This window comes from Plectrocnemia conspersa, unplaced genomic scaffold (genome assembly GCF_051122295.1).
Source record: "Plectrocnemia conspersa isolate PC_06_02 unplaced genomic scaffold, ASM5112229v1 ptg000006l, whole genome shotgun sequence".
Taxonomy (NCBI): Eukaryota; Metazoa; Arthropoda; class Insecta; order Trichoptera; family Polycentropodidae; genus Plectrocnemia; species Plectrocnemia conspersa.
The window spans coordinates 13151138-13163280 of record NW_028277170.1 but is presented as its reverse complement, the minus strand read 5'-3'; the positions used below and the strand labels follow the sequence as shown (position 1 = coordinate 13163280).

The 12143-nt window shown below is 32.2% G+C and overlaps 1 protein-coding gene across 1 annotated transcript in view; it reads left to right on the top strand.

Annotated features, from left to right (window-relative positions):
* Positions 1-12143, top strand: part of LOC148234278 (cubilin homolog) — a 54679-nt gene that overhangs the window by 39490 nt on the left and 3046 nt on the right. The window contains exons 45-57 of the mRNA XM_088187742.1: positions 1150-1377; positions 3482-3564; positions 3634-3801; positions 4919-5150; positions 5406-5587; positions 5864-6004; positions 6080-6266; positions 6942-7133; positions 7190-7304; positions 7384-7619; positions 9869-10080; positions 10147-10309; positions 10521-10744. Of these exons, the coding sequence (XP_088043868.1) occupies positions 1150-1377; positions 3482-3564; positions 3634-3801; positions 4919-5150; positions 5406-5587; positions 5864-6004; positions 6080-6266; positions 6942-7133; positions 7190-7304; positions 7384-7619; positions 9869-10080; positions 10147-10309; positions 10521-10744 (2363 nt within the window). The remainder of the gene's footprint in view (positions 1-1149; positions 1378-3481; positions 3565-3633; positions 3802-4918; positions 5151-5405; positions 5588-5863; positions 6005-6079; positions 6267-6941; positions 7134-7189; positions 7305-7383; positions 7620-9868; positions 10081-10146; positions 10310-10520; positions 10745-12143) is intronic.

Here is a 12143-nt window from a genome sequence, read left to right as displayed (position 1 = left end):
CTGGCTCTGCTGGTGACGTCTCTTGTCTCGTGCCTCAGCCGTAGCTTCCGTCTGCCTTGGGCCGTCGGCCCTCTCTCTTCTCTTCGGAGTCCGGGCTTATATCCTTTAAAAGGATGGACGCTAGCGGACCAATCACGATTGTGCATCGATCTTGTAACCAATCGCTGCAGTGGCTTCTTAGAATTCGAGAAATCGCATGTGTATTTCGAAAGCCAGTTTTTTGCTTGGTTAATATTCTCTTTGTTACCTATCAAAATGAATATTATGTGGACTCTGTAGCAGTAACGCTTTTAAAATATACTTGGATTACCTTATTATTTTCTTTGATAAATAGTTTTTTTATTTTTTGTTTAATTTTGTTTCGTCGTAAGGCGATCGACTAAATTGTCATTTTTTATAAGCTTTATTTTTCAAGGAGTTTGTCTTTAATATTTTTTGAACTGTTTAAGTAATTTGATTTTACAAAAAAAAAGATCTCTCCATGCTGCATCCTGTGTATTTTTATATAAATATTAAATTTCATTTTTTGTATCTTTTTTCTGTATCAGGAGTTTTTTGTGATAGATTACAACTTATTCTTTCGTTTAATGTTTTTTTTGAAATCATCCTAATCGGTTTTTTGTTGTTGTATGGAGTTGTGGATTTTTGTTTTTTGTTATAACTTCACTGTATATTGTAACAATTATTGAAGAGTGGTGGGAAAAAAGATCTGAGCATGCTCTGGTAAATTTAGTCAATATTCTTCTTACTATGCTGAATTCTATGAATTCATGTATTTTTCTTGGATTCATTTTAAAATTGGTAGAAGGTTATGTTCCTAGATCTAAGAGTTCAATATGATAATACTAATATATTTTTCTGTTGTTCAAGTTAATCCATATACAACATTATCGTTTTTCCATTGGCATATTTTAACATAGTTAATTCATAAAATAATGGTAATAAATCACAAAAACACATATCAGTTTAAACATAAACCTAATTTTATTACAATTTAATATACTCTGATTAAGCGTGTTGTGAAAATTGTTCCCTACTCAAGAATTGTAATTATAAAAATGTGTTTTTTTTTTACAAGTGCAATTATAACGAGATACTGCAATTTTACAGCTAACAACATTAACGTATTTTTCATTTTTTATATTTTAGTTTGCGGTAGTAGGGATCTGGAAGCAAGCGGGCAAATTTTACCGCCAAGCAAGCAAATTGCATACAATTGTGAATACTCTCGACGTAGACCTTCAGGCGCCAGAAAAAATTCGACATTCGTACTAATATTCTCAAAATTATTTATGCAGCCGCCAATTCCATTGCGAATTGGTTTTCATTTTTTTAACAAGTGTCTTCGCACGACGTCTAGAATATTTGTATATTCTGGTAAGTATTAAAAAAAAAAGTGTGTCTAACAAAACAAATAATTTGCCTTTCAGACAAGCTGCATTTGTATTGAATTTATAAACAAAAATAGGTCCGAGGACAATCGACAATTTCATATCTAAGACTATGAAAAATAGCCTTAAGAAGAAAATGTGTATTTTAATATGATTTATTCAATGTTGTAATTTTTTATTGCTTTTAATCTATACATTTGTTCATATGTGTTGGTTATGATCGCTACAAAAGAAACGTAACATCTCCTTGAGTAGATTTCATTAAAATACAATTTCAATAAAACAAGGAATTTATTTATATTTATAATAATAGCATCCATAAATTACTCAAATACAGGCGGCCTTCGATTTTCGCACATTTAAAAAATAAACATTTTTTTAAATTTAATTTTTTCTTAAGAAAAAAATTATAAACATGAATGAGAAACGGAAAAACTTCAGTGTTGATACGAACAAAAATAAATCAAGGAGTCGTAAACTTCACACGATGGAAATTATTAGACATATCTGATAGCGGTGAATCTTTTGCTTCAATCGGACATTCGTATGATACAAACAGGTTTACGATATGTTCAATTTTGCAAAGTAAAAATATAATTAAGGAATACGTTGAAAATTGTGGATTTAAAGATATATTTTCACAATCTTTAAAGATATGTTTCCAAAAAAACATGGATGAAATGGAAAAATCTTTGTCATCATGGATCGATGACCAACATCAAAAAGATGTACCTCTGAGTATTTAAATTATTCAAGCAAATGCTCTTTGTTTGCACAAAGATCGGAAGGATAGATCAAAAAAAGATTTTAACGCGGGTTTTCAAACAAGTAACGATTGGTTTTACAATTTTAAAATGAGGTATTCTTTTCATAATATTAAATTTACTGGAGAATCGGCTGATGCGGATAAAGGTGCTAAAAATAATTTAGTTCTTAATTATCCAAAATAATTGAAGATGGAGAATATTCCTTTAGCCAAATATTTAATGTAGATGAGACAGGTTTATTTTGGAAAACTCTTTAACAATGAAAAATATGAATGAAGCCTTCATGGATCTTGACAAATTTTTAAATATTATGGAAGATTGTGATACCAATGGAAAACGCATATCTCAAGTGCGTAGGGCGATCAATAAAGACATAAAGAAAAAAAATAGTGGAAAACAGTTAGCTCTTGATAACTTTTCAAAGGAAACACCCGCAAACCCCACTTAAACATGTCTCTTAAACGCCTCTTAAACATCTAATATTTACTTGATAAATTATTTTTTACTTACCTCTACTTTCGAACATTCAACATTCGCACACATTTTCAGGAACCAATTATGTGCGAAAGCCGAGGGCCGCCTGTACTTCGTTGGGTGACTTTTATTCTAACTGATTATAATCTGATTCCATGAATTGTGACACAAATCATATTTCGCAATCAACTAAATTAAAGCTTAATTTTTGCTCTAGTTCTTAACATCACTGTATTTGATTTATATATAGAGAAATGTAGATATCAGGCGATAAAGTTAAAATGGCAGGTCTTGTAAGTCAGAGAGCATTCTCAAGCTTGTCAAGTTGTATTATTTTCAGCTGTGATTTCGTGGATCCCATCCATCGTGATATTTTCTCGTAATGATTCTGGACGATCCGCTGATGCGTCTCATACACATGCAGTGTCCTAGCTTGTCTTTGATGCTGTGACTCCGTCATATCTCTCTTGATACGCCTCTCCTTCTTTGCAAGCCAGGATATAATTTATTGTCTAGCGCGCATCCTTTCCAAGCAAAGAGTAGTTTTTTCAGCAGTATTTGTGGATGATATACGTTTTAGGGCAGATGAGGTGATCCGTGCAATATTTACGCAATTGTTTACTAACGAGATCTCTCTTCCGTCGTTGAAAAATACTGTGGTCGTATGGTCGTTACAATGTCATTTAAATCATAACAAATTGTGCAAGTGTTCGAAACCCCTACAACCACTTTTATTGTATTTTGTAAAACGTATCACGAAATTTAATATTATGTATTAAGTATAAATGAAGCAATATCAATTTTGTAAATATATTGCTAACTTATCGAGGTAATTAATGTTTTTAATAGACAATGAAATCATTGGGACTTTGTGCAACACGTTGAAAAAACCAGAAATCATTACATCGTCGGCAGATGAAACCAGTATAATGGTACCATATTTATTATTAATTTGTTATTATTTTCATTTAAAATATAAAAATTGCGTGCATTATTCATAGATCAGCAGTAATAACATACCAATGAACTACACTATAGATTATTATACCGTGGAATGTGGCGGTCCGATTTCTATATCTGATGTGATAGTTTTAAATCTGCCAGAGAATAATCTTGGACCTATCAATTGCAAATGGACCTTGCCTAGCACATTTGGAAACATATTAGAGGTAATTTAAAACTTATAATTAATTTAATACTATTATTAGTCTAAATTATATTTGCATCCGGCATGTACTAGCCGCTAGTATTTAATTATTATTTTTATTTAAATAATATCATAATAAATGTGCCAAGGTAAAAATCGACCGAAAACGATTCTACAAATATTAACATAAACGTGGTTTAATAAATTATTAAAAATATTAGATTACTAAATACTTTGTCAAAATTTTTTAAATTTATTATTTTTGGCATACCTAAAGTTTCGAGGGATTTTTTAAAGTTAGTTTAGGGGGGTGCATGCTAGCTGGCCAATCGTGATTGTGCATCGATCTCCTAGCCAATCGAGAAATCGGATGTGTATTTCCGAAAGCTAGTTTTTTGCTTGGCTCCAAATTTTTGAATTTTTCGGAAAGGGTTTGCATTGAGGTAATTGATTGCGTCTGTGCCGTTTTGTCACAAAAGAGATTCTCTTAACGACCCGTGTTGTGTTGTCAAAAGAAATCCCTCTTGTGCCATGATGGTTTGTCTCATTGTTATTAAATGAACGTTTTTGGTCACGGTCATTAACAATGAGACAATCGCCCTTCTAAATGTGCCTATATGTGTGGTCGCCACAGTAGAATATATTTACAAAACAATTTATTAATGCAACTTTTATTGGGAACCAACGCGCATGGGTTCACAAAATCAAACTGGATGCTTAATGAGATTATTTATACAGTAAATTAATCGTAAACCGTAATTTAATTAGCTCATTATGGAAACGGGCGTACTTCTACACCTTCTACATTAATAATAACTTTTTCCTTAAATTCGTAAAACCTGTCCATATCTTTATTAACATGAAAAGAAACATGTTGGTGGTGAGTTATTTGTTTGTGCGCATAATAAAAAGATCCCACATTTTGCGGAGTTAAAAATGTATACACACTGGTTAAATCTAATAAGCTCTTCCACGTCACACAAATCCAAGCGTAAACGGCAGAGTTGCTAAGCTTATTAAATATTTATCCTATAAAAACTAGCAACGTGTATATTTGTTACATTGGAAATGTAATCTTTTTTGAAAAAACGTGTTTATTTGTTGCAATGTAAATGTTTAATGAATTTTTTATTCCTCAGATAACAGCTCCAAATTTGACATTTACGTCGGATTGCGAGTCAGAATACCTAAAAGTGTACGAAATGAATCAGCGTCTGTTCACCGTACCTAACATTAAGGAAGTATTTTGTTCTGATAGTCCGTTTACCAAAACTTTGAACGTAACGTGGAAGACAGGGATATTTGAATATCACTCAAGAGGCCCAACGAATGCCACAAAGCTTGTGTTATCGGTAAATGTAAAATCTAAAGGTAAGGACATGGAAGTTTGTAATTGTTTTATTTTGGATGCTTAATAATTTTACACAGAAACGCATTCTTTAACTAATTATTGTTTTTTCTTAGAATATAAATATAAATATGCATAGTTACAATTATCTAGTAATTTAATATAATGTAGAAATTGGTTTATTTGGCGTTAGTAGTCAGTTTTGCTATAAACGTATTGTATATAATTTATTAGGTACGCTATTTTTAATTCTATATACTTTCATGCTATTTTAATAGGTTGCGGTGGTGAGGTCAGATGGACAAAAATGTTAAAATCACCAAATTATCCCAAAAAATATGAAAACAACCAAGAATGCATGTGGATAATAAAAGTTGCCCTTGGATATTCAATCCAGCTGGAATTTAAAGAGAGATTCTTCATAGAAACCTCTCAAAATTGCACCAAAGACTTTGTAGAGGTAAATACGATTGGTTTTGAAAAATTTATATTCAAACGATATTTATTTTGTAATTAAATATTTATCTAGCTTATATATAACTTATAAACGACATTTAGCTACTTATGTTTGATAGCATATATTGTGTTATAGTGTTTATGCGGAATTTAAACCTATGTCATTCAGATGTACATAGATAATATAAACCATAATAGATAAAAATATTTTACTTAATATGTTTTTTTTATTAGGCTCGCATTCAATTTTAATACATGTGCAGTGATAATTTTTTTTTAGATATTTGACCATATTGATTCGAAAACAGTATCACTAGGAAGATATTGCGGAAGAACTATGAACAAGGTTTTCAAGTCTACCTCGAATACGATGAGCGTTTTGTTCAGAAGTGACTCTAAAATAACTGGTGATGGTTTTAAAGTAAGAGTTTTATATGTTTATGAATATTTTATTAGCAAACTTACTTGGCAAAAAAATATAATTGTATTTCTATAGGCTATTTGGTCTTCTAAATGCGGAGGAAAGTACGAGGCTAAAGAAGAGCCGCAAAGGTTAATTAGTCCTGGTTCAACCAGTTGGAATGATCTATCATACGACAGAAACTTGAATTGTAAATACCAAATAGCAATTCCATATGGAAAACGCATGCAAATTACTTTCAGTAAATTCCGCCTCGAAAATGGTGAGTTTGTATTATTAATTATTACCATAGTTTAAAAAAGTCAATATCAAACAGGGAAAAAAATTTTAACGGTTTTATCTTTTAGTGTTTTTGCAGAAAACAGTGATTCTTTAATTCATTTAAGAATTACTGGTTTGTTTTTGAAATCGCTATGCAATTTTATATGTATTTATAAAATAACTTTATATGTAGTAAACATCTGAGAATGGTTTCCATTCTTAGCGATTTTCTGATTCACGATTAAGCTTGCAAAATAACATTTATATGTCAGTTTTTATTAACAAATAAGACTCGTCAAAAGACTATTTATGTTTGAGATAAATGTAGCAGTCGATTCATTTTTAAAAGTACGTTCTTAATAACGTCATTATATAATATAATTAATATTAATATCCACGAAAAAAAATACCAGCTTGGCTTTACTCCAATAACAGCTTGTGGCTCTCGAGCCTCAATTTGCCGACCCCTAGTCTAGTAGATATTATAACTAATTTTCTACAAAAGAATTATGATTAATAATTATAACGGTTTCAACTATTGTATTTCCTTACAGTTTTCTAAAAAACTGAAGTTATTTTATGTATACAAAAATCACATAAATTTTATTAATGAGTTTACGTACGAATTTATGAACTTATCTAATATTATAAATACATCATCGCTAAATTGTTTTAGGGAGAGGAGGCTTATGTAAATTCGACAATCTGACAATATGGCAACCGGATTCGTTTTCAGATGACGTAAAAGTATTTTGCGGAATAACTTCTCCTGGAGTTTTGGTATATAATGACTTTGACGTAACAATTGTATTCCAATCTGACAATTGGATTCAATACACCGGTTTTCTGTTGACGTTCGCGCTGGAAAGTAAGGTTATATTTGTTTACTTCAAAATATTGCATATATAAAATAAATATTTTTAGGTTGCGGAGGCACAATAAATACAACAGGAACCGAAATTATCTCCGATATGTCACCTGTAAACGTAAAATGTAATTGGAACATAAGTGCACCTTTGGATAAAGTTATCGTTGTAAAGTACGTTTCGATATAATAGGAAGTATGTTAATTAATATCTATATATTTATTTATTATTTTTTGTAATTCCTACTTTCAGATTTGAAAAGTACACTTTTGACGCTCGATACAATTTCTTCACATGCGATCAATATTCCATAACCGCTTACGAAGGTTCAAGTATTTCGGACAACAAAAAAATCGCTGTAATATGCGGAAATCTCGCAAATCCTCCACTGATCAAGTCTACGACCAACAACTTATACTTGGTCATCAATAATTTAAACTCGGATTTACAAATAACCAAATACCACGCCAAAGTTTTGTTTGTAAAAGGTACTTTACTATTATTTTAAATAAAATAAAAAATATATTATCTGTAAACGTTTAGATACACACATATTTATTTTTTAAGTAAAAAATATCAAATAATATGGATATATTTTGCACTTTTTAAATCGTTTTTGAGCGGGAACTGCAAGAAGTAGGGGTTTAGTCATTAGAAATTTAGTCGCAATGGGTAGCTTTATAGAGGAGCAATACGCATTCTATATAAAACGGTTTACAAAAACAACGATTCATATTTATATGATTATTTGGCGCCTGTTTAGCGCTCACTATTAATTACAGTTCTGCTGCTATAACGATACTAATATCAACTTTGCTTCAAATTTTAAAACTGAACTTGAAACTACACCTATTTAAAATATATTGGACAACTTGACATACATCCAATGTAACTATACCGGTAGTGAAGGAAATGTATCCTAACAAACTAATAACGTAGAGGTGAAATCTTGATTTTTTATGGGGTTATCTCAAAAGTCGTGCTTACTTGAGTAAACCAGCTACAATAACCTAGCTTAAACTAACATTAGTGTTTCAAAAACTAAGTGCTAGATTCGAGAAATGGCAGCAGCGAGATGAGGGACATTTAGATGTCATTATATTGAATACGTGATTTTTACCAATTGTATTTTTTCAATAAAATTGTTTTCGATTGATATTATTGCAAGAGTTGACAATCTATTTTAACTTCAACTATTTATAGTGAATATGTTTATTCTTTTCATTATAGAAAATGATCTTTCTACAAAAATATTCGTCGCCGGTATAATAAAAATGTATTATAATAAATTAAATCCTTTAAAATATCTTTCAGTTAATTATAAATAATAACATTATTAATGCGATTTATAGATTTTAATTGAAATTCTAGTGACAAATATATATAAATAAGTTCACTTTTCAAACTCATAAAATTAAAAAAAGTGATATAATAGCGGTTCTAGAAAATTCTTTTAGTACTCCTTAAATTTAGATTTGGGATGCAAAGTGTACGAGATATTTCATAACTACCAGGCGCATCATAATATTCCCTATCGAGCTCGACGGTTTACCGTTACATTCTAATTAGAATCCATTACTATTTGCCTCTCAGCCATACGCCGTGGGGGTGTTACCCTGCGCTTCTAAAGAAATATTTACCATTTTATTTTTATTATATAATAATACTCTTTTCTTAAAATAAATACAAATATTTTATTGCTTTTGGAAACAACAATAGTAGGAACACATTTAATAATTACTATAATAATTATATTTATTTAAAAGATCTTTGAAATTCTGCGCAAAATTAAGAAAATTAGATTAATCAAATTTATTCATTTAACAATCCAGAACTGACGCCGATCCCTTAGAAATAAAATTAAGAGGGGTGTCGCAAGCAACGAAGAAAGAGATAAAGCATGCTATTTCGTGTAACGGTACTTCGTCCAGACGACATGGGAATCTTATGAAGCCGGCGGTTCCCGGGTGCTCTCACCTGCTTCCTCAGTTCGTGTGTAATCCGAGTTCGGATCGTTAGCGACCCTAGCACTTGAGCACATGCTTCCCATTGACAAAGGGCTGATGGTTCGCGTCCAGTATTAACCTTGGTCGTCTCGATGGACGACCGCGGTTGTCTGATGGTCTACCGGCATCACTATTTTTTGTTGGAGATGGAGGATAGATGTATCCGGTGGGGTAAAAAGCCAACGGGCAGGTTGCACTCTGCTGTCTTTGTGTTCCTCGGAAAAGTTGTGTGTGGTGGTTGCGCGTGTACTTTAACCGCTGCAGAAGGCAGACTGTGAGAATATGATTCGGGAGGTGGTTCGCTAATTTTAGCACTGCCCCCCCCCCCTCTGTCGTCTCCCACTAAAGCCGAAAAAGACAGATTCAAAACGTCAACCGGATGAACAAGTGATACCGGGTGACTGTAAACACGAGCACGAGTATGCGCATGCGCGACCAATTCAATTCCCGATAAGCAATTCATGGCGCACGCATGGCTTTAGCAGCTTTAGCCGCTCCCTTGGTATGGTTGTCTGTAGCCGATTTTCTGAGCGATTACGTTACATAATTACCTAATTAAAAAACTATAGTAAAGTATGTATATATACATACTTTACTATTTAAACATTATATAAATGTATTTAAAATCAAAATAATACTGCTGGGAGACAAATAAGTGTATTATTTTTGTTACACTAAAGGATTATAATGTAATATAAACATGTTTACTAAATTTCTTATTTTTTTTATAGCGTGCTCACACGATATCAGAGTGAATAGTACTGCAATTGAGTTTAAAACAAGCGAAACGCCGACTTACGAAAGTTTCTTAGAGTGCGAGTGGGTAGTACTTTCGCCAGTAGATACTGTGATACAATTCAAATTTATAGATTTCCACGTGGCACAATGCTACAACACTACTAATACTACTATAAAAAACAATTGCTCTTGTGATTATCTTGAGGTATATTCTTCGAACCTTTATGAGCAATCAGGTCAGAATCTAAATAATATAATACGTATTTTTCAGATCAGAGACGGTATTGCACACTATTCTTCGCTAATTGATACATACTGTGGTCATTTAGTACCACCTACGATCGTGTCTTCCGGAAATCAAATGTACATTCGATTTGTTACCGATGGCACAGTTTCAAGTACTGGAGTGAAAGGAATCATTTCTACACTACCGTGTAAGTAATGTTCGTATTGTGAAACACTCGTAAACCAAGTTACTCGCAATCCGAGGTTCTACTGTATATTAATTATGACACAATTCAATGTACTAAGTAAATAAAAATCGTCATTATTATTTTTAATTTTAAAGCGAGTAATGGACAATTTTGTACATACATACACAGTTACAGGGTAATAATCAATTTAACTAATACTAATTATTTGCAGCTATATGCGGAACGACCAGGCTTAACGTCTCTAAGAATTTACAAACTTTCAAATCGCCCATTGATACAAGCGGAAATGTACTTAAAGGTCTCAGGTGTAATTGGTTTATAAAAAATAGTGTTTTCTCGGGCATTTATAAAATACACATCAGGATCAAGTTTATTGATCTGGATCCAGCTATCAATGATAAGTGTGTCACTGATAAATTAGAAATATCAAACCCGGTAATTATGTTTAATTATTATTACATTATTTTTTCCTCGTTAAAAGTTTAAGGCCTAACTGTAACTGTCTGTAATGCTTCCACTTCACTCTCCGAAAGTAGGCGACAGTTGGCCAAGGACGGGAAATATAATGTGAAAATTCGGGCTTACTTCGGTCGAGCTCGGTTGTCCCCGCGCTAAAATCTCTCGCTAGTTCTCCGAGGTCACCGCGAACGGGAGGTAAAATGGGGGTAATTTGGGTCGAGGCGGCCGACTTCGTCGCCTCCGAAAATTCCCTCGCTTTCCGAAAGTCATACCCGAAAACGCTTCGAGCGCGAGCGGCGAGATACTTTCCCTTTCGCTCTCTCGCGTGACGAGAGAGAGAGATAGAGATGGTTTATCGCAAACTGAGATAGAACGATTCAATTTTAATATAGGCGTCTTCACGATCGCGCCACTGTTTGGTATTTTTGCCCGATCTGGACGGCCAAAATTATTTCTCCACTTTAGTTGATTCCATAAGTGCTCTTAGTCAAATATATAATATTATAAGTGCTAAAAAATACAATTATTTAAAGTATTTCTTTAATTGTAGGCCCGAGGAATAGGAATTCCGTGTTGAACGGTCGTGCGAATTTCGCCGCGTAGCGTAAAAAAAAAATTGTATATCTCACAAATTTGCTGTTTTTTATTAAGAAAAAGTATTTGACTAGCATTTTACCATACTCGGTATCGTTTTTTTAAATATGTATATATTTAGTCATTCCAAACAAATTTTTATTTTATTTCATTAGTACGCGATCCACAATTTGACGTTTACTGATTTTACCACGGTAACCATATTATTAAAAAATTACAATCATTACAAAACTGTATTTTAAATTTGACGTTAACATTTCTTTAATTGTAGGCCCGAGGAAGAGGAATTCCGTGTTTAACGGCCGTGCGTAGCGTAATAAAAAAATTTAGCCGCGTAGCGTAAAAAAAAAAAATTGTATATGTCGCAAATTTGCTGTTTTATATTAAGAAAAAGTATTTGACTAGCATTTTATCATACCCGGTATCGTTTTTTTTTAAATATGTGTATATTTGGTGATTCTGAACAAATTTTTAGGTCGTAACTTTCGCGACTAAGCCCCGTCCCATTTTTAAGAATAATACATTTTTAAGGTATGCAATGTGTTAAAAACCGCAAAAATCCGCAGTCAATTTTGCATGTATCATAAAGAGAAAGACCTAAGCTATATATTGTATATAAAATCTCAATTCAGCAAATTGACTTTCCATACTTTTCCTTAAAAAATAATAGAAATTATTCATTAGTTGCACACTTGAACGTTTCCTGTTTATTATTTATTAGTGACAGTGAAGCCTCGATTCAACATAAAATGTCTTATTTACTAACATTGATCTATTCCGG